This window comes from Muntiacus reevesi, chromosome 18 (assembly GCF_963930625.1).
Source record: "Muntiacus reevesi chromosome 18, mMunRee1.1, whole genome shotgun sequence".
NCBI classification, from domain to species: domain Eukaryota; kingdom Metazoa; phylum Chordata; class Mammalia; order Artiodactyla; family Cervidae; genus Muntiacus; species Muntiacus reevesi.
The window spans coordinates 15,636,238-15,657,634 of record NC_089266.1 but is presented as its reverse complement, the minus strand read 5'-3'; the positions used below and the strand labels follow the sequence as shown (position 1 = coordinate 15,657,634).

General features: G+C 36.9%; 1 protein-coding gene across 5 annotated transcripts in view; it reads left to right on the top strand.

The window, feature by feature from the left end:
• Positions 1 to 21,397, top strand: part of TLK2 (tousled like kinase 2) — a 127,380-nt gene that overhangs the window by 50,042 nt on the left and 55,941 nt on the right. For all 5 annotated transcript variants that reach the window (XM_065909581.1, XM_065909579.1, XM_065909577.1 and 2 more), the window contains 3 exons: positions 5,554 to 5,721; positions 17,565 to 17,660; positions 18,991 to 19,083. In XM_065909581.1, coding sequence (XP_065765653.1) covers positions 5,554 to 5,721; positions 17,565 to 17,660; positions 18,991 to 19,083 — 357 coding nt within the window. The remainder of the gene's footprint in view (positions 1 to 5,553; positions 5,722 to 17,564; positions 17,661 to 18,990; positions 19,084 to 21,397) is intronic.

The following is a 21,397-nucleotide window of genomic DNA, read 5'->3' as shown; positions in this document are numbered from 1 at the left end:
AGTATTTATCTGCTGGGGGTTAACTCTCTAGGTTTTTGTTTGCTGAAATAACTTTATTTTGCCCTTATTCTTGAAAGATATTTATGCTGTGTATATATCTAGATTGTTTTTTGTTTTCTTTCCCCCACACAGTTGAGTATATCGTTACCATTTTTTTGGTTCTCTTTGTTACAGTCGAGAATATAATTTTCATTTACTGGTTATTTCTTTTGAAGAAACTGCTCTGCTTCCCCTACCCACACCTACCCTCTCCCCCAACCCCCAGGCTGCTTTTACGTTGTGGTGTTCAGTTCTGCTGTGAAATATCCTTCTGTTTCTCTTCCGTGTAATTTGTTGGGCTTCTGGTATTTGTGGGTTGCTGTCTTGTGCCATTTCTGAATAGTTATTTGTCCTTGTCTCTATCTCAGTCCTGTTCTCTTTTTTGTTCTCCTATAAAATTTCAGTGAACCATATGTTAGACTGTCTCACTTTATCACCATGCCCCTTCATTTCTTTTTTCTGTTTTCTTTTGGTCTCTGTATGCTCCTTCTGGATAGTTTCAGTTCTCAATTTCTCTGTTTTGGTGTATCTAATTTGCTGCATTGGATTCTTAATTTTTGTTATTTTATGTTCCCTGCAGATATAGTCAAACTGTCCTTTATTTTATTTCTTTAATCTAGTAGCAATTTCTCTGTTTTGGTGTATCTAATTTGCTGCATTGGATTCTTAATTTTTGTTATTTTATGTTCCCTGCAGATATAGTCAAACTGTCCTTTATTTTATTTCTTTAATCTAGTAGACATAGTTGTTTAATAGTCTGTTAATTTTTGTATTTGAAGTTTTAAAAAATCTGTTTCTGCTATATCTTATTTTTCCTAGTTGTTGCTCAGGCCTTTATTTATTTTATGCTTTGGTTTTTTTTGTCTGTGTGCTGTTCATTGTACTTGAAAAATTATTTGTGAAATTTCTTTGAGGTCTAAGATGAAGATATGTTTCTCCAGGGAGAATTTTTATTTGCTTCTCTCAAGTGTCTAGAGATTCTACCAGTCCCTACAAACTACTGAATTCATGGCTTGCTTGCTTTGTTTGATTTGCTAGTTTGTTTCTTTCAACCAGCCAAGCAATATTGATTTGGATTGCATTAATATTTCTCAGGGGAGCCTGCACCCCCTGCATGGCCAAGGCAACTGTTGCAGCTCCCTGAGGGCAGAGAACTGTTTCTTCGGGCTTACCTTTTCCCTGAGGTTTTATTTAACCCTTTGAAAGTACAGCTTAAAGTGGGAAGGGTTTCACATTTAGCGTCCTGTGCTGGATGGGCTTTGGCCTATGATTATCCACTTGGCCACATGGTGCCCAGGGATTGGAAAATCAAGATCTTAGGGTGTTCTTAGGGCAAATGTGACTCTGATGCTTCTTTTACTACCTCTTTTGTGTTCCTCATTTCCGTTAGGTTTTGCCATGACAAATCCCTACTATTTTGTCAACTTTTCAATACTTTTAATATCTTCTAAAAAAAATTTTTGTCTTGTCTTTGTAGTTGTTTTCTGAGGGAATGTTGGTACAAACATCCCAATCTGCTATATTTCCAGAGATATTTAAAGGTCTTTTAAGCCCTTGGCAAATAATTATTGAATGTATGACAGAATGATTTGTTTTAGTATTGTAGCTTCAATAATACAGTGTGCCAGGTAGTGAGGTGACTGTTGTGAAGTATTACAGGTATTGCGGAACCTGCATTTAGATTTATTGGGTGGGGTAAGAGTGTTGTTTTTAAGGAGGTGTGGCTTCTACTCATAGATTTTTTTTAAAAACCTGTAAGTTCTTTTTTCCAGATCACTTTGATTAGTCTGTTTTACTTGTATTTTCTAAAGTGAAAATGTTAGTTTTCCCTGATAAAGGGATACATGCTGATTATGAAAGTCCAATAATTCAGAAGTGGTAAAATATAAAGTCCTTTCCGCAAGAGCTATTATTAAAGAGTTTAGTGGGCGTATACGTATACATGTATGTTCATATAGCAGGTTCCCTCATTTCCATTGTATACATTTATTTAGACAGTAGACTTAAATATTTTGTATTCTCTAAGTTATGCTGTAATGAATATCCTTGTGTATATATCTGTGCTTTTGCATTTGTTTACTTTGGATAAATTTCCAAAGCTTAGTTTCCAAGTCAAAGAATATGCACACTTTAAAATGTCATTACATGAATGGATAAAGATGTGGTGTGTGTACACACATATACACACACACACTGGAATATTACTCAGCCATTAAAAAGAATGAAACAGTGCCATTTGCAGCAACATGAATGGACCTAGAGATTATCATACTAAATGAAGCAAGCCAGACAGAGAAAGACAAATATCATATGATATCACTTATATTGGAATCTTAAAAAATGATATAAATAAACTTATTTATAAAATAGAAATAGACCCACAGACATAGAAAACAGACTTATGGTTGTAAAGGGGAAAGAGTGGATGTATAAATTAGGAATTTGGAATTTACATGTTAATATACACACTGCTACATATAAAATAATAACCAACAGGGACTTACTGTATAGAACAGGAAACTGTATTCATTTTTTTTTTCATTTATTTTTATTAGTTGGAGGCTAATTACTTTACAATATTTAGTGGTTTTTGCCATACATTGACATGAATCAGCCGTGGATTTACATGTGTTCCCCATCCTGACCCCTCCTCCCACCTCCTTCCCTATCCCATCCCTCTGGGTCATCCCAGCGCACCAGCCCTGAGCACTTTTCTCATGCATCCAACCTGGACTGGTGATCTGTTTCACCCTTGATAATATACGTGTTTCGATGCTATTCTCTCAGATCATCCCACCCTCGCCTTGTCCCTTAGAGTCCAAAAGTCTGTTCTATACATCTGTGTCTCTTTTTCTGTCTTGCATATAGGGTTATTGTTGCCATCTTTCTAAATTCCCTATATATGCGTTAGTATACTGTATTGGTGTTTATCTTTCTGGCTTACTTCACTCTGTATAATGGGCTCCAGTTTCATCCGTCTGTATTCATATTTTGTAATAACTTATAAGGGAAAAGAATCTGAGAAAGAAAGTATGTGTTCAGTTACGTATATATAACTGAGTCACTTTTCTGTATACCTGAAACTAACATAGCATTATAAATCAACTATGCATCAATTTAAAATAAAATTAAATAAAATGAAACATCATCACATAATTGCTAGCAGGTCATCAGCAGTTTGAGAGTCCCAATTTCTTCCTATCCTTCTAAACTGAATTTTACATTATAGTCTTCGCCAGTGAGAAAAATACCTTGTTTTAAGTTGCATTTCTTCACCAGTGATATTAAATATCTTTTCATATGTTTAGTGGCCTTTTGGATTTCTCTTTTAATGCTTATTCAATTTATTATAAATAAATATTTATTTATTCGAGCATTTGCTTTGTCTTATTGATGGGTAGGAGTACATTATTTATTAAGATTGTTAGCTCATTGTCACTTATAGTGTAAATATTTTCTACCTCTTTATAATTTGTTTTTTAATTTATGTCCACTTCACCATTCAGAAGTCAAAAAATTAAAAGTGATCAAGTTTATCAATGAAAAGTGATCAAGTTTATCAATGTTTTTCTCTTCACAACTTATTACTAGTTTTGTCTTATTCTTAGATGTTCCTATATGGTTTGTCATATAGGAACAATGTTTTTAATGTCATGTTTAAAAAGCCCTTCACCACTGGAAAGTCATAATAGCATTTGTTTATATTTTCTTATAATTTTTATGTATACCATAAGGAAGTAATGTACTTTTCCTTTTTTTAATATCTATGTACATATCCTATCATCTTTGTAATAAAATTCCCACTAATTAGAAATGCAGTATAATCACAAATTATACATCCATTTTATATGGGTATTTTTCTGATTTTTCGGTGCGACTGATGAGTCTGCTTGTTCTTTTACCAGTATTATGCTTATTTGGTTAATGTTGCTTTGTTGTTGTTTAGTCACTAAGTCGTGTCCGACTCTTTGCAACCCCATTGGATTGGAGCCCACTGGTCTCTCCTGTGTTCATGGGGTTTCCCAAGCAAGAATATGGGACTGGGTTGTCATTTCCTTCTCCAGGGGATCATCCCAAACCAGGGTTGTCTCCTGAACTGGCAGGTGGATTCTTAAAACACTCTTGAGCCACCAGAGAGGCCAGTGTTGCTTTGTAGTAAATTTTAATAGCCAGTCAGGTTTCCCTGGTACCCTCTATCAAAAATTACATGGCTAATTTTGATTATTTTTCCAAGTGGACCTCAGAACTAAAATGTGAAAATCCATAGAAACAGTCTCCCCAGAGCACAGAGGGAAATCGCTATACTACCCCAACACCCTTTCTTGCAAAAATAGAAACAAAAATACGCAAAAAGCCCTAAGCACTGGCTTTTAGAGAAATTTGACATATATAAAATTTGAACTCAGGAGCATAGTATTTTGACATTTAATGTAGGTTGTCTTTTATATTTGTCAGTGAACTATAGTTTTTGTTTTATGTGTAATCCGCATATTGGTTTCTTCTAAGTATTTTACAGATAATTTTGAATCTGCTTTTTCTCCTGATGCTACTTGTTCTGATTATAATCAGTTGTTGATATGTGGGGAAGTTGTTGACTTTTGTGTATTTATTTTATACTTGGCCATCTTACTGAACTCTTATTTGTTGTTTTTCAGTTGATTTGTTTGGTTTCCTTTGTGAATAGTTATATCATCCAAAATTGACACTTTCTAATGTTTGATATTTTCCAGTGTTTATACCTCATATTGTTGTCCTTATCACTTTGGCTAAAAATTCTATGATAATGTTGAATGACTGTGATTTTCATGTGTTATTCCCTGTCTAGCTCCTAATTTTAATGAAGGTGTCTCAAGTATAGCACCATTAATTATAGTTATGTTTATTTCTGAAAAAATACTCTGTTGAATTATAAATGGATACTTATAGTTTTTTTTTTTTTTGAAGTATTGCCCAACAATGTGCAGATTATTTTGCATCTAAAGGAAAGAATCTTGATTCTCTGCCCTCCCACCAACATTAATGTAGTGAATTACATTAGTAGATAGAATAATGAACTATCTTTATATTTCTGGAATAGGCCATACATAATTGTGGTGTATTACTCTTTTGTTTGTATTTATTTTATATTTTGCATATAGGTATAATATGGTAATAGAATAGAATAGAGAGTGAAGTAAGTAGGGGTCAAATGCCTTAATCTTTTTAACCTAGAGCTTAGAAATAGCATTTCCTTGTAGAATTGAGGGTATAATGAAGTTGTTTGTTGAACTCTACAAAGTAACCTGCAAATTCAGAGTTCTGTAAATATAGAACCATTAAAATGTACTAACTCAGGTTTATAGATAGGTCATAATCCAGTGATAATGTGACTGTACTCTCCGTATTTGTTTTCAGAGGGTTTTTTTTTTAAGCCTTTCTTATATCTGATAACTGTGTTTAATCTGTTGCATGTTTTGGCAGTATCAGCTGTTTTCTTTGTCATGTAATTTGCGTGTTTCCTTTCGTGTTTTCCAGCGGCGAGTAGAACAGCCTCTCTATGGTTTAGATGGCAGCGCTGCAAAGGAGGTGTCAGAGGAGCAGTCTGCCCTGCCAACGCTCATGTCAGTGATGCTGGCGAAGCCTCGGCTCGACACGGAGCAGCTGGCGCAGAGGGGAGCTGGCCTCTGCTTCACCTTTGTCTCAGTGAGTACTGAGGCTGCGTTTATACACATCCTTGTTTTCCTGGGGCTCCAAGGTGGAGTAAGGACTTTGGTAGAGAGATGATGATCTCTTAACTCTGTGTTACCTCTAAAGGTGTGTGCTTGTGCTCAGCCCAGCTTGGCTCAAGGCGCTGAGAGAGACTGCTTTCACAAAGTCTGAGTGTCCTGTGGGATGGAAAACACAAGCTAGGTTCACAAAGAACAGAAAATACAGATTAAATTCCATTACAATTAAAAATAAAATCTCCAGACTCCAACCATCGCTTATTTCAAGTAATATTCAAGTTAATAAAATATTAGTGTGGGGACAGGCATGCTTACTAGTCATTTTCCCCTCTATGGTATCTGGACAGCCTGCATGCTTGCTTTCTTCATTTCTTCAGAGTATTAGCACAGTTGCTTTTCCAAGACTGTTTGGTTACCTGTTTGTTCCTTTCAGCTTACTTTCTTCCTTGAAGGACAGGAATTTGAAAAAAAAAAAAAAGAACAGGAATTTGATTATTATAAATGTTTGACCCCATTTTTTATTTGTCAAATTATAATGCAGTTTGACTTAAAAGTTGTTGCTTTTCTTGGTTTTTTTTACCCTGCCAAGTACCTGTTTGTTTTCAGTGACGCAATAAAGCAACAGAAAGTCCCATCGCCCTATCCCTCCATTTTTAGGGGCCTCCTTCAGAGCTAACATTACCATTGATCAACGTTTCTTTCTCTCTTACTGGTTCATTTTCTCCAGTAATCTGTTTCCTCCTTAACTTGCTCCATGGTTTCTGAGCAAATAAATCTCTATAATCTCTGGGATTAACCCACGTGTGATTGTATTAAAAAAGGCCATGAAATGGTGGGTGTCTTAAGGAAGGGAGATAAAAATAATAAAATAATTAGATCGGGATCATTGTATATTATTTGAATCCCTTCTGCCCTTCCTTCCTTTTCTCATTCTTTCCTTCCTCAGCTTAAAACAGTGCCCATGTATTACCTCACAGTTCTTTAAGTTTGGGGGTAATTTGTTGCTGAGCAATAGAGAACTAATACACATGGCTTTATCTTTAATGCCTCCTTTTTTCCTCATGTTCTACGTCTAATCTGTCAGAAGACATACTTACATCTAGAATCTGACCATCTCTCACCGTTTCCACTGCCACCGTGATGGCCCAGCATCTCTCTGCTTTGGAATGCTTTCTTATAGAGGAGTAACATGGTAATCACATCTGAAGAAGGAACATGGAAACAGTATAAAAACCAAAGGCCTAGAAGCTTTGGTATAGTTTTATTTCTCTTTGCTTCTCTGCAGTTCCAACCGGGATATAAACTTAGTGAGATAAAAAAGGAGAAAAGCAAAAAAGTTAGCATTAATATATAACAAATGTTGGTTAATAGAGACAAGCAGTTTCCTTTAAAAAAAATAAAAGGCAAAGCCTATGAACAGGCAGTTTTAACGGGAAAAAAGGACAAATGTCTAACAATGTGAGAAATTGGTTAACTTCAGCCATAGAGAAATGCAAAATAAAATAACTTATCAAATTGATAAGGACTAGTAAATTTGGTGATTCTTGGTACAGGTATTCGTTTAGATACACATATAGTGCTGTGTGTATGTATAGATTGGTACAGTCATTTGGGCAGGTTGGTAGTGTATCTCAGTGCTAAGGTTACATATCCTTGGGTCCTGAAATTCCATTCCCATGAACTACACAAAGATGTTTATTGTATTGTTTATAAATTGCAAAAATCTGGAAGCAGTGTCCCTCTACAGTGTTTCAGAGGAACTTCTAACAAGAATACCTGTTATCTCCACGTTGCTAAGTCTGGGCAGTCAGTTCTCAGAACTTTCTCAATAATAATTCACCTGGTGCACTGGGAGGACCCTGAGGAGTCGGGTGGGGAGGGAGGTGGGAGGGGGGATCGGGATGGGGAATACATGTAACTATATGGCTGATTCATGTCAATGTATGACAAAACCCACTGAAATGTTGTAAAGTGATTGGCCTCCAACTAATAAAATAATATTAAAAAAAAAAAAAAAATAATAATAATAATTTATTAGCTGCAGTTAATCAGTCCCTTCTTGAAACACATGGTCTTTTCTTTGCTTCTGCCTTTTTGATTCTTCTTCATTTCCTGGATCTCCAAATATTGGAGTGCCCCAGGGCTCAGTCTCCAGTCCTCTTGTATACCATCTTTCAGTGAGGAGAATCTCGTTTAGTTTCTTACTTTCAGTCATCACCTATACTCAGAAGACTTCCAAATTTACATCTCCAGCCCAGAGCCCTTCCCTCAATTCCGGACCTATGTAGTCAGTTGTCTGTGTCTAATAGGCACATCAAATTTAACACGACCGAAGCTGAATTCTTCACTTTGTTCCCCCATTCCAAACCCCATTTCTTCCACATCTCAGTAATTTTCAGCTCTCTGCTTACAATTGTTCAAAAATCCTGGAGTCATTCTAGTCTTATCTCTTTATTTTATATCCTAATTCTGAATCCATCAGCAAGTCTACTGATTGTACCTTCAAAATATGTTCAGAATCCTGCCACTTCCCCTGCCCTTAGATGACCACTCAAATCTTGTCTCTCACTGAGATCATGGTGGCAGCCTCCTAACTGAACTGTTAGTTTCTGCCTTTGTTCTCAGCAGATCAGAGTGATCCCATTGGAACTTAAGTCCAAGCATGCCACTCCCCTGCTCACAAGTGTTTATAATGGCACATAACGCCTTGCATGGCCTGTTTCCCACCACTTTAACATCTGTTACTACTGTCTCCATCCCTCACCAAGTTCCATCCTCACTGACTGCCTTTCTTCTTCAAATATTACCTGGTGTCTCTCACCTCAGGGCCTTTACCTTAACATTCTTCCTCTAAATATCACCTTGCCTTGTCCCCTTGGTTCTCTCTAGTCTTGTTTTAAATCGACAGCCTATTAGAAAGACTGTAGTGTATAAGGCAGCACTCCTTCCTGCTCCCCCCAAACATCATATAGCTGCTGTGCCCTAATTTTTCTTCTTTGCCTTATCATCATCTTCTTTGCCTTACCTGCTATAATTTACTTCTTTGTCTCACTCCCCACCCCCTTCCTAACTCCCCTCCACTGAAATGTAACCTGCATCGGGTCAAGGACTTCACTTTGTTCACTTGTGCACCGCCAATGCTGGAACCAGATCTGCTCTCATAAACACACAGTTTAATTATATGTTGTATGAATTAATGAAGGCATTTTTCAAATAAAGACTAGTTAAATAAAATATAATATGTATATACGATGGGATGCTCTACAGTTGACCAATGAAGTGAGATAGACTTTTATGTAGTTTGTAGACTTTTTTTGGCCATGGGATCCCTTGCATTTCCGTCTGAATTTTAGGGTCAGCTTTTCAATTTCTGTAAACCAGACCAGATGGAATTTATAGCAACTGTGCTGACTCTGCAGATTAATTTGGGAGAGTATTGCCCTCATTAAAAAAAAGTGAGGTATATGTGCTAGCAATGAAAGACCTGTAGTTCAATACTGATAAGTAAAAATAGGTGGCAGAATATTATGAGTCTGATCCTTTGAATGTTTGATCCCATGGACATCCATGGCATTCTCTAGGCCAGAATACTGGAGTGGGTAGCCTTTCCCTTCTCCAGGGGTTCTTCCCAACCTAGGGATTGAATCCAGGTCTCCCGCATTGCAGGCATATTCTTTACCAGCTGAGCCACAAGGGAAGCCTGTTTAAAATCATATTGCTACATAATTTTATGTGTTTCAACATAGGAAATTTGATTTTTAACATTATAAACATATACTTTTCTAAATTGTAAAAGTAGTTATATGTGCATGACCTACGAATAATTGAAGTGATAGAGAAGAGTAAAATTCTTTCCTTTGTATTCATGAGATAATCACTGTTAAAGAGTTTGTTTTAGATTTTGTACTGAATGCCATTTTAACTTCAAATTATCTTTTATGCAATCAACATTCCCCACTGTGAGAGATGTTTAACATACCCAGCTTCCTTTTTCATCTTTCATCCTTTTAGTTATTGTTACATTGTTTGTGATATTTAGTTTGTTATTTTAACTATAATTGATTTGTTTCTGCTTTATAAATTATTCTAAAAATTGAAAACATTTAAGGAGCCTTTACAATATTATGGTTGTTTCATTATTGTGCACTGTAAAACCGGGTGATTTTATTGGATTCACTGAGAAGAAAACAGTCCTAGTCACTGAATTAGTTTTGATTGAATGAGACAGTTATAGTTGTCAAGGTCTAAAAGATTTTTTTTAATATATATATGAGGTCTGTTATTTCCTCAAAAGCTACATCTTTTAATAAACATAAGATGTTCTTAAATGCTTTAATTTTAAAAAATGTGGTTTGCAGATTTTTTTTGGCTGGGGGATCCCTTGTATTTCCATATGAATTTTAGGATCAGCTTTTCAGTTTCTGTAAACAGACCAGATGAAATTTATAGCAGTTGTGTTGACTCTGCAGACTAATTTGGGGGAGTATTGACTTCATAAAAATATTGTTTTCCAGTCCATGAATATGAGATATCTTTCCATTTATTTAGGTATCTTTAATTTCTTTTTATTAGTAATAAAATTTGAAATTTTTGGTGTGTAGATTTTGCCCTTGTTTTGTTCAAATTATTTCTAAGAGTTTATTCTTTTTCATGTTATTGCAAATGTTTTCAGAGATGGCCTTTTTTGGTGTTGAAAAAGTTCCCTTCTATTCTGAGTTCATTGAGTTCATCATGAAAGGGTGTTCGATGCTTTCTCTACATCTGTTGAGATGATCGTATGGTATCTTTTTGTTCTTGAGGTCTGTCCACTATTTGTCTTGTCCTTGTCATGTCATAGCCTTTTTTAGTCCTAAAAACCTTTTACCTCAGAGAAGCTTTATTTTACTGTTCTTAGATTTTTCTTTCCTTCTGCTCTTTTCCTCCTTAAAAGCCTGTTAGATAGTTTTGAAGCCTCTTCCTGTTCATGTTTCTTAACTTTTCTTTCATGCTACTTGACTTTGTTTCTTCCTCTGGGAGATTTTCTTGACATTGTCTTTCAGATTTTCTGTGTTCAGCTCTGTGCATTTTGTTACTTAGCTCATGTACTCGCTTTTAAGAATATTGATACTCTTATCTTGTCACATTTATTTTTCATGTTCTTTACTAATTTTCCATTTTTATAGATGTAGTATCCTTTTAACCCTCTCTGGACATATTTTATTTTTAAAGTTGTTTTTATTGAGTACTCTATTTTCTCTTGGATCAGGTTTTGTTTTTTCATGTTGGATCTTCACTTTGTGCTGTTGGTTTTCTTGAAAAATGTATTTTGCTTTAGTTGAATGCAGTACTATTAAGGTGATTTAGCATAGGTTACTGACATGGATTTTTCCCTGCAGTGGCATTGTACCGCTTCCCAAATAGCTCTCCATTGGTGTGTGTGTGTGTGCGAGTGTTACTCCTGTGTAAGCATCTGGTCAGCTCTCAGCAGAAAAACCAGCTCCTTTACACACATGGAAATAAGGAGGGCGTTGTTTTGCTAGGTAACTCTAACTCTTAGTGGCGTATTCCACGTCTTCCTCGATTCTGTCAGCTGTAGGGGGCGGGGATACTGTACTTTCTTTACTTTTTTCCTTAGGACACAATATTAACAGCAGAAGCCCCTCCCCCTGGACTCACTCATTTTCCATTTTAAATATTTACATGTTTGTTTTTTTTACTTGAGAGACAAGTTCGTGTGCTTTACCCTTGGTTCAGAAGCAGTAGTATCCATGGCCCTCACTATGCAAGGGAGAGATCAAGAGGGGACCCTGTTGGACTATATAGGTTTTAAATGTCTGATAATTGTTCCAAGGGTCACTCCTGGTAAAGGTAAATCTCAGTGTGGGGCTTTGGAGGAGTTCCCTTTCAAGAGAACCAGCCTGTTTTACTGCTCGTGTTTTCAGCTGTGAATTTATTTTACTTTTTCTATCAGTCTGATCCCAAATGCTTTTGAGTGTTTCTTAAAACTTAAAGTTTTTAAAAATTTCTGATTCTTGATTCTCGTTTGTTTCTTAATGCTGTTAGGATTTCATTTAGAAAGAAAATCTTCCAAGTATCAGTAGGACTTTGGGAAATCTAGCCTGTAATTATGAATTAGAAGCCAATACTACTTCTCTAATTGGAACGAAGAACACGGAAGTCTGGGAAGGATGTTTTGCTGAGTAAGGGTTGGACTAAATTTACAACTACAATGGTCTGCTTGGCAAGGCCATCAGCTTCTCATTTCTTGAGAACATGATCCTGTAATTGTGGACTCAGGAGACTAAGCTCTCTTTGTTTTCCAGTGTTGCATTTCTAGTGTTTAACACAGGACCAGGCACAGAGGTTCATAATTAATACCGAATGAATGATAAGAATTAGAGCATTTTCACGGATTTACTTGTCACAGTAGGTCCTTATATTTTTGTAGTTCTCTTATCTTTTGCAAGTATTAATTTCATTTTCATGAGGATTTGCTACCTTCTTACTTCTGTCCTACTGACTCAGTTAACTTTCTGCAGTTTTACTTCTTATCATGGGGCTATTTATATGTACATTTTTACAGAGAGCTTTAATTTGGAAACAACTCCTTGAATGACATTCTAGCACCCTTTGTTTGCTGAAAGAAAACTTAGAAATGAGCACATATTAAAAAAGGAAAAGACATTAAAAAAAGTAAAAAACCCATACACCAAAATCTAGAAGTTCATAGAAAGAGCCTTTTAGCCTGTCATGTGATTGTTGTTGGTGTTTATTATAAAAGCAGCTCAGTCATGTTTATTTAGAGATAGGTTTTAAAAGGTTAGGATTTTAAAAGCAATCTAATGATAACTGAAGGAGATAATGGTTGTAACACAGTGCAGTATAGTACGTGAGTTTTACAATCATAACCCTTCATCAGTAAGATGAGGTTAGGTTTGCCACATTGTAGGAAGAGTAGGGAACATTACCTACTCATTATTTAGACTCTCCTAAACCTGGCTCTAATCACTGCTCTGACTTAGAGGCTGTGTACATTGTTTTATCTGTTTGAGACTGACTCCTCAGTTTTTACTTTTTGATCCCCACAACTGTTCTCTCTCTTCCCTTTGGGTTCTTGTATGGAATGTGAGAACCTGGAATGACCCTATCGTCTCTTCTCTTTGACTGCTTATTTCCTTCAAATTTTAACTCTGACATTATTTTATCAAGGAATTAACCCTCAATTCATTATGTTAGGTTAGGTACCTTGTTGTATATGCTTATAGCACATATCCTTAATTGCAATTTTGTATTTATTATATGATTGTTTAACAGTTTCTGTCAACAAGTATATATCCAGTGCTTAATACATCTTTTCTTGGTTTATGAGTTTAATAAGGCAGGGTGATAACTGGGCCTTTAGGTTTTGTTTCTATTTTTCTTGCCATTGTGTCCCGAGCACCTAACATGATACTTAGATGAGGATGTTCTCAGTGAGTATTTGATGAATGAATAAATAAAAATGGAGATGATATTATCGCCTACCTTACAAGACTGTTGTGAGCCTTCAGTTTAGTTGTGTGTGTGAAGTGCTTAGCTTGCTTGTGGCCTGTTCGCAGCAGTCCCCATAATGGCTGATGCGAGGCAGTCGGTGTACTGTGCTCACAGAGATCGGTTACCGTGGATGCAGATAGCCCACAATTCTTATTCCCCCACTGACCAGCTCTGTGACTCCATGTAGGTGCTTAATATCTCAGATTTGCATTTTCTTTATAAATGAGAATAGCAGCACCTCCTTATAGGGTTTTGTAAGGTAATCCAAGTCTATACCCTGACCAGTAATGCTGAAGAAGCTGAAGTTGAACGGTTCTATGAAGACCTACAAGACCTTTTAGAACTAACACCCAAAAAAGATGTCCTTTTCATTATAGGGGATTGGAATGCAAAAGTAGGAAGTTAAGAAACACCTGGAGTAACAGGCAAATTTCACCTTGGAGTACAGAATGAAGCAGGGCAAAGGCTAATAGAGTTTTGCCAAGGGAACACACTGGTCATAGCAAACACCCTTTTCCAACAACACAACAGAAGACTCTACACATGGACATCACCAGATGGTCAATACCGAAATCAGATTGATTATATTCTTTGTAGCCGAAGATGGAGAAGCTCTATACAATCAGCAAAAACAAGACCGGGAGCTGAATGTGGCTCAGATCATGAACTCCTTTTTTCCAAATTCAGACTTAAATTGAAGAAAATAGGGAAAAGCACTAGACCATTCAGGTATGACCTAAATCAAATCCCTCACGATTATACAGTGGAAGTGAGAAATAGATTGAAGGGGCTAGACAGAGTGCCTGAAGAACTATGGATGTTGTTCATATGGACAATGTTCATGACCTTGTACAGGAGGCAGGGATCAAGACCATCCCCAAGAAAAAGAAATGCAAAAAGCAAAATGGCTGTATGAGGAGGTCTTACAAATAGCTGTGAAAAGAAGAGACACAAAAAGCAAAGGAGAAAAGGAAAGATATACCCATTTGAATGCAGAGTTCCAAAGAATAGCAAGGAGAGACAAGAAAGCCTTCCTCAGCGATCAGTGCAAAGAAATAGAGGAAAACAATAGAATGGGAAAGACTAGAGATCTCTTCAAGAAAATTAGAGATACCAAGGGAACATTTCATACAAATGTCCCAATAAAGGACAGAAATGTTAGGGACCTAACAGAAACAGAAGATATTCAGAAGAGGTGGCAAGAATACACAGAAAAACTGTGCAAAAAAGATCTTCATGACCCAGATAATCACGATGGTGTGATCACTCACCTAGAGCCAGACATCCTGGAATGTGAAGTCAAGTGGGCCTTAGGAAGTATCACTATGAACAAAGCTAGTGGAGGTGAGGGAATTCCAATTGAGCTATTTCAAATCCTAAAAGATGATGCTGTGAAAGTGCTGTACTCAATATGTCGGCAAATTTGGAAAACTCAGCGGTGGCCACAGAACTGGAAAAAGTCAGTTTTCATTCCAATCCCAAAGAAAGACAATGCCAAAGAATGTTTAAACTACCGCATAATTGCACTCATCTCACGCTAGTAAAGTAATGCTCAAAATTCTCCAAGCCAGGCTTCAGCAATACATGAACTGTGAACTTCCAGATGTTCAAGGTGGTTTTAGAAAAGGCAGAGGAACCAAGTATCAAATTGCCAACATCTGATGGATCATCAAAAAAGCAAGAGAGTTCCAGAACAACATCTATTTTTGTTTTATTGACTATGCCAAAGCCTTTGACTGTATGGACCACTGCAAACTGTGACAATTTTTAAAGAGATGGGAATACCACACCACCTGACATGCCTCTTGAGAAATCTGTATGCAGGTCAGGAAGCAACAGTTAGAACTGGACATGGAACAACAGACTGGTTCCAAATAGGAAAAGGAGTACGTCAAGGCTATATATTGTCACCCTGCTTATTTAACTTATATGCAGAGTACATCATGAGAAATGCTGGGCTGGATAAAACACAAGCTGGAATCAAGATTGCCAGGAGAAATATCAATAACCTCAGATATGCAGATGATATCACTCTTATGGCAGAAAGTGAAGAACTAAAGAGCCTCTTGATGAAAGTGAAAGAGGAGAGCGAGAAAGCTGGCTTAAAGCTCAACATTCAGAAAACTAAGATCATGGCATCTGGTCCCATAACTTCATGGCAAACAGATGGGGAAACAGTGGCTGACTTTATTTTTTTGGCCTCCAAAATCACTGCAGATGGTGACTGAAGCCATGAAATTAAAAGATGCTTACTCCTTGGAAGGAAAGTTATGACCACCCTAGACAGCATATTAAAAAACAGAGGTATTACTCTGCCAACAAAGGTCCATGTAGTCAAGGCTATGGTTTTTCCAGTAGTCTGTATAGTTGTGAGAGTTGGACTGTGAAGAAAGCTGAGTGCTGAAGAATTGATGCTTTTGAACTGTGGTGTTGGAGAAGACTCTTGAGAGTCCCTTGGACTGCAAGGAGATCCATCCAGTCTATCTTAAAGGAGATCAGTCCTGGGTGTTCATTGGAAGGACTGATGTTGAAGCTGCAACTCAAATACTTTGGCCACCAGATGCAAAGAGTTGACTCATTTGAAAAGACCCTGATGCTGGGAAAGACTGAGGGCAGGAGGAGAAGGGGACAACAAAGGATGAGATGGTTGGATGGCATCACCGACTCAATGGACCTGAGTCTGGGTGGACTCCAGGAGTTGGTGAAGGACAGGGAGGCCTGACGTGCTGCGGTTCATGAGGTCACAAAGAGTTGGACATGAGTGTGTGACTAAATTGAACTGAACTGAAGGACTACTTGTGATCATGGCAGTAATTGCTCAATAGGTGGTGGTTATACATTGTTTTAATGTTAATGAATAAAGAAATAATTAATGGAATAATTAGGAAGTACCAGATGAAACTTAACATTATGTGGAAATACTGTATTCTTTGATGAGATGACATTTCCATTAGCCCATAATCCCCAGAATATCCAGTATTTTGTAATTATGTCTATGATAGGTTCTACTGTGTTGAGTGCAATATTGTTTTTAAAAGTACTCTTTGGAGTAAAGGTCTTCCTTGACTTATGATGGGATTAGGTCCTGATATAACACGTCATGAGTTGAAAATATCATTCGTAAATCAAAATATATTTAATATACCTCACCTATCGAATATATCATAGCTCAACCTTGCTTACCTTAAATGTGCTCAAAACATTTACATTAGCCTGCAATCACCTAACAAAAAATCTATTTTATAATACAGTGGTGAATCTCATGTAATTTATTGAATACTGAAAGTAAAAATCAACATGGTTGTCTGGGTGTATGGCTGTCAGTGTATCTGGTTGTTTACCTTCATGAATCTGGCTGACTGGGCGCTGTGGCCTGCTGCTGCTGCCTGGCATCTTGAGAGAGTACTGTGTCACATGTTACTAACCCAGGAAAAGGTGAAAATTCAAAATTTGAAGTACCATTTCTACCGAACGTGTTGCTTTCGCACCATCATAGAGTTGAAAACTTGTTAAGTGGAACTGTTGTTAAGTTGGTGACCATCTGTATAGTGATTGCATATTCTTGAACAGTTGAATTATATTAAGTCCTAAACCTTCTAAATTTGAAAGTGCCTTAGAATGCCCCATCATTTATGTATAAAATGTCACAGTAAACAAGTGACAATATTGTAAATCAGCCAGAATTTTTGGCCCACTGTGTGTTCCTGGGTGAAGTTTGAGAGTCTTGGATGCTCTTGTGAGTAGAAGTTCCCAGTCCTTTCTGCCTGGAGCCATGAGCGTCCCCTGTGCTTGAGTGCTTCACCAACCTGTCCTGCGAAAGCACATTTACAGTTGACTCTTAAGACATGTGGGTTTGGACTGACTGCTCAGGTCCACTTGGATGTGAAATTTTTTTAATACATCCATACTGTGTGTTACACCATTCGAGACTGGTTTAATCAGCAGATTCAGAACTGTGGATCCAGAGGGCCACCTGTAAAGTTACCTGTGGATTTTTGACTGCATGGTTGGAGGAGGGTGGTGGGTGGTCAGCGCCTTTAACCCATGTGTTGTTCAAGCATCAGTTGTACAGTGAAAAGGACATTTACATACTTAATTTCCATATTTTAAAAATTCATTTGCAAGCATTTGGTGTTTTAAACTATTTACAGTAAAATGGTCTAAGCCACCATGTCATCTTGGCTCCATGCCCCTGAGTCTTGGCTTTCATCAGGAAGTATTTGTTTTATGTAATTGTCTGTATGCATATAAATGCTTGTGGAGAAAGATGAAAAACTTCTTGTGATTGGTGGTACACCTTTATTCCAGGCTCAGCAAAACAGTCCCTCATCTACGGGATCTGGCAACACAGAGCATTCCTGCAGCTCCCAAAAACAGATCTCCATCCAACACAGACAGACCCAGGTAGGTCAGTGATTGATAAACAGGGAGGGAAAGAACTGCTTCGGAGTAAATGGTAACACTACATGTAAAATCTGGGTCTTCTCTCTCCCTTTATTTCTCTGACTTCATCTCATTTATTTGTGTGTGTTGTATTCAGAACTTGCATTATGAATATTTCAAGTCTTTTGGAACTTTTTGAGGTGTTTCTTTGCCTTTCTGATATATTCAGAAAGATTATAGACAGAAATGATTATATTGCAGCATGGTGTTAAGGAAAAAGCACTTGTTTTGGAGAACTCAAGACCCCGATTCAGGTTCTAGCTCGGCAACTTATGCTTTATCTTTTGGGGCCTCAGTTTTCTTCAGTTCAAATTATCTATAAAATGTGGTTGATTATCATCATCTTAGTGTCTACAAAACACTCGTTGGCACAGTACTTACGTAGGCATCAGTGAATCTTTTTTATTGAAATATAGTTGATTTAGAATATTGTGTTAATTTCACATGGATAGCAAAGTGATTGGTTATACATATATATATGTATGTGTCTATATTCTTTTTTTTTCTGATTCTTTTTCCATTATGGTTTATTACAAACTATTGAATATAGTTCCGTGCGATACACAGTAAACCCTTGTTGTTTTAAACTTCTTTAACATGTGGCACGCCAACATAATTCTTCCTTAAACAGTCTTCAGAAACTCCTTAATTTAGGGAATGTTGTGAATATTCAAAGATAATATCTGCGAAAAGGATAGTGGATATATCCTCCATTTTGTTGTGTTGAGCTCACCAAATGTTATACCTTGTTTTCTTGAAGCTGTTGGTACCTTGTTGCCTTCAAGACAGGATGCCTGGCAGTCTAGGAGAATTTCTTAAGTCACAAGAGCTAAACAGCCCTCAGGAGCAGATTTTAATGTTATTTGAATTAAACTTTTGAATAGTTGAACAGACTTAGGTTGTTGAGCATTCATCTCTCTTCTGGTCGCTCTGTTTCCACTAGGTGGCATGTTTGTTCTTTAGAGATTCGTGTCCTTTCTCCTCTGATGACCTTTTCTATTCAAAGTTAGTTTCATTTCTAGAGAGTATGTTTCTGTACTGTTCAGTGCACAGTATTTTGAGAATTCACATATTTTATCCCAGAGTTAATATATTTTTGAAAGGCAAGTATAGCAGAACGTCATGCTTAAAGAATGAGATGAGAAAGGCAGATTTAATTTCTTGAGCCATGGGATTCCAGGCTAGTTGTATCATCACGTGCTTTTTTTTTTCAGAAAAGTAATGAGAAAAATGTAATGACATTTAATATTTTGAGACTAATCCTAAGTTTGTTTTCTGCTTATCTCTGTAGTCTGACCTCACAATAGAAAAAATATCTGCACTAGAAAACAGTAAGAATTCTGACTTAGAGAAGAAGGAAGGAAGAATAGATGATTTATTAAGAGTAAGTATTAAAATGTCATAAGAGATTTTATAACAAGCTCTGATTGATTTATCTATATTTATATGTGTGAATTGCGTGTATATCATAGAGGTAATTACTGTAACCAAATAGTAAAATTAAAATGTGGACATTTGGATATTTTCCTTTAATCTGTGGGAATCTGAGTAGGTAACGAGGATCAAACTGTATTCCAAACAGTATCTTTACACTGGACATCTTAATTGTAGAATTTTAGTTTTTAAATATATACTAGAGGAATATATCTGTGGAGAGTTGAAGGTGTGAGAATATGTATAGAGTGTTGTTTTCCCATCTCAGGGAAATTTTTTTTAATGTCTGAATTTTTTAAAATTTTATTGATTTTTTTTAAATTGGAATATAATTGCTATGTTGTGTCAGTTTCTGCTGTCCGTGAAGTGAATCAGCTGTATGCACGCACATATCCCTTCCCTCCTGGACCTCCCCGCACCCCCTTGGTCATCACAGAACTCCCAGCCGAGCTTCCTGTGCTGCGTAGCAGCTTCCCATTCGCAGTCTGTCTTATACGTGGTGCTGCGTGCGTGTCGGTCCCAGTCTCCCGTTTGTCTCACCCTCCCGTTCTCCTCCTCAGCCCCCACGCCCCACCCCCCATCCACAATCTGTTCTCCGTGTCTGCGTCTCTGTTCCTGCTGGAAATGGGTTCATCGCTACCATTTTTCTAGAGTCCACATATATGTGTATTTGAATTTTAAAAACTATTTCACAAGTACTTTTCAGTCCTGGTTTTGCATTTTATATCTTTTATAACCTATTCATCTGAAGTGTTTTGTGCTTACAAGAGAAACTTTAAAAGTAGCTATATGGAGTTAAAAATATACCTCTAAAGAATATACAATGATTTTTAAAAATTTTTAATTTTATTGGAGTATAGTTGATTTACATTGTTATGTTTCAGATGTATAGCAAAATAATTCAGTTATACATATATTCATTCTTTTTTAGATTCTTTTCTCATATAGATTATCGCAGAATATTGAGTAGAGTTCCTTGTGCTATACAGTAACACCATGATATTTTCTGAAATAATTTTTTAATATACAGTTTGACATATTGACTGACCCTTTTAAAAAATTTTTTAAGGTTTATTGTTTTCTTATTGTAAAAATCAATACATTCTTTATAATAAATTTAGAGAATAATAAAAAATAAAATAAAATCACACCCATAATTCCATTAACTGTGATTAAAACATTTGGTATATTTACCATAGTAATCTTTGACCTATTTATAGCATATATAAAATTTTTTTTTTTTTTAATTTTTATTTTTCAGTGGGTTTTGTCATACATTGATATGAATCAGCCATAGAGTTACACGAATTCCCCATCCCGGTCTCCCATCCCACCTCCCTCTCCACCCGATTCCTCTGGATCTTCCCAGCCCAACAGGCCCGAGCACTTGACTCATGCCTCCCACCTGGGCTGGTGGTCTGTTTCACCACAGATAATATACATGCTGTTCTTTCGAAACATCCCACCCTCCCCTTCTCCCACAGAGTTCAAAAGTCTGTTCTGTACTTCTGCGTCTCTTCTTCTGCCCTGCATATAGGGCCATCGTTACCATCTTTCTAAATTCCGTATATATGTGTTAGTATACTGTAATGTTCTTTTTTTTTTTTTTTTTTTTAAATATTATTTTATTAGTTGGAGGCCAATCACTTTATAACATTTCAGTGGGTTTTGTCATACATTGACATGAATCAGCCATATAGTTACACGTATTCCCCATCCCGATCCTCCCTCCCACCTCCCTCCCCACCCGACTCCTCAGGGTCCTCCCAGTGCACCAGGCAAGAGCACCTGACTCATGCATCCCACCTGGGCTGGTGGTCCGTTTCACCATAGATAGTATACATGCTGTTCTTTCAAAACATCCCACCCTCACGTTCTCCCCCAGAGTTCAAAAGTCTGTTCTGTACTTCTGTGTCTCTTTTTCTGTTTTGCATATAGGGTTATCGCCACCATCTATCTAAATTCCGTATATATGTGTTAGTATACTGTAATGTTCTTTATCTTTCTGGCTTACTTCACTCTGTATAATGGGCTCCAGTTTCATCCATCTCATTAGAACTGATTCAAATGAATTCTTTTTAACGGCTGAGTAATATTCCATGGTGTATATGTACCACAGCTTCCTTATCCATTCATCTGTTGATGGGCATCTGGGTTGCTTCCATGTCCTGGCTATTATAAACAGTGCTGCGATGAACATTGGGGTGCACGTGTCTCTTTCAGATCTGGATTCCTCAGTGTGTATGCCCAGAAGTGGTATTGCT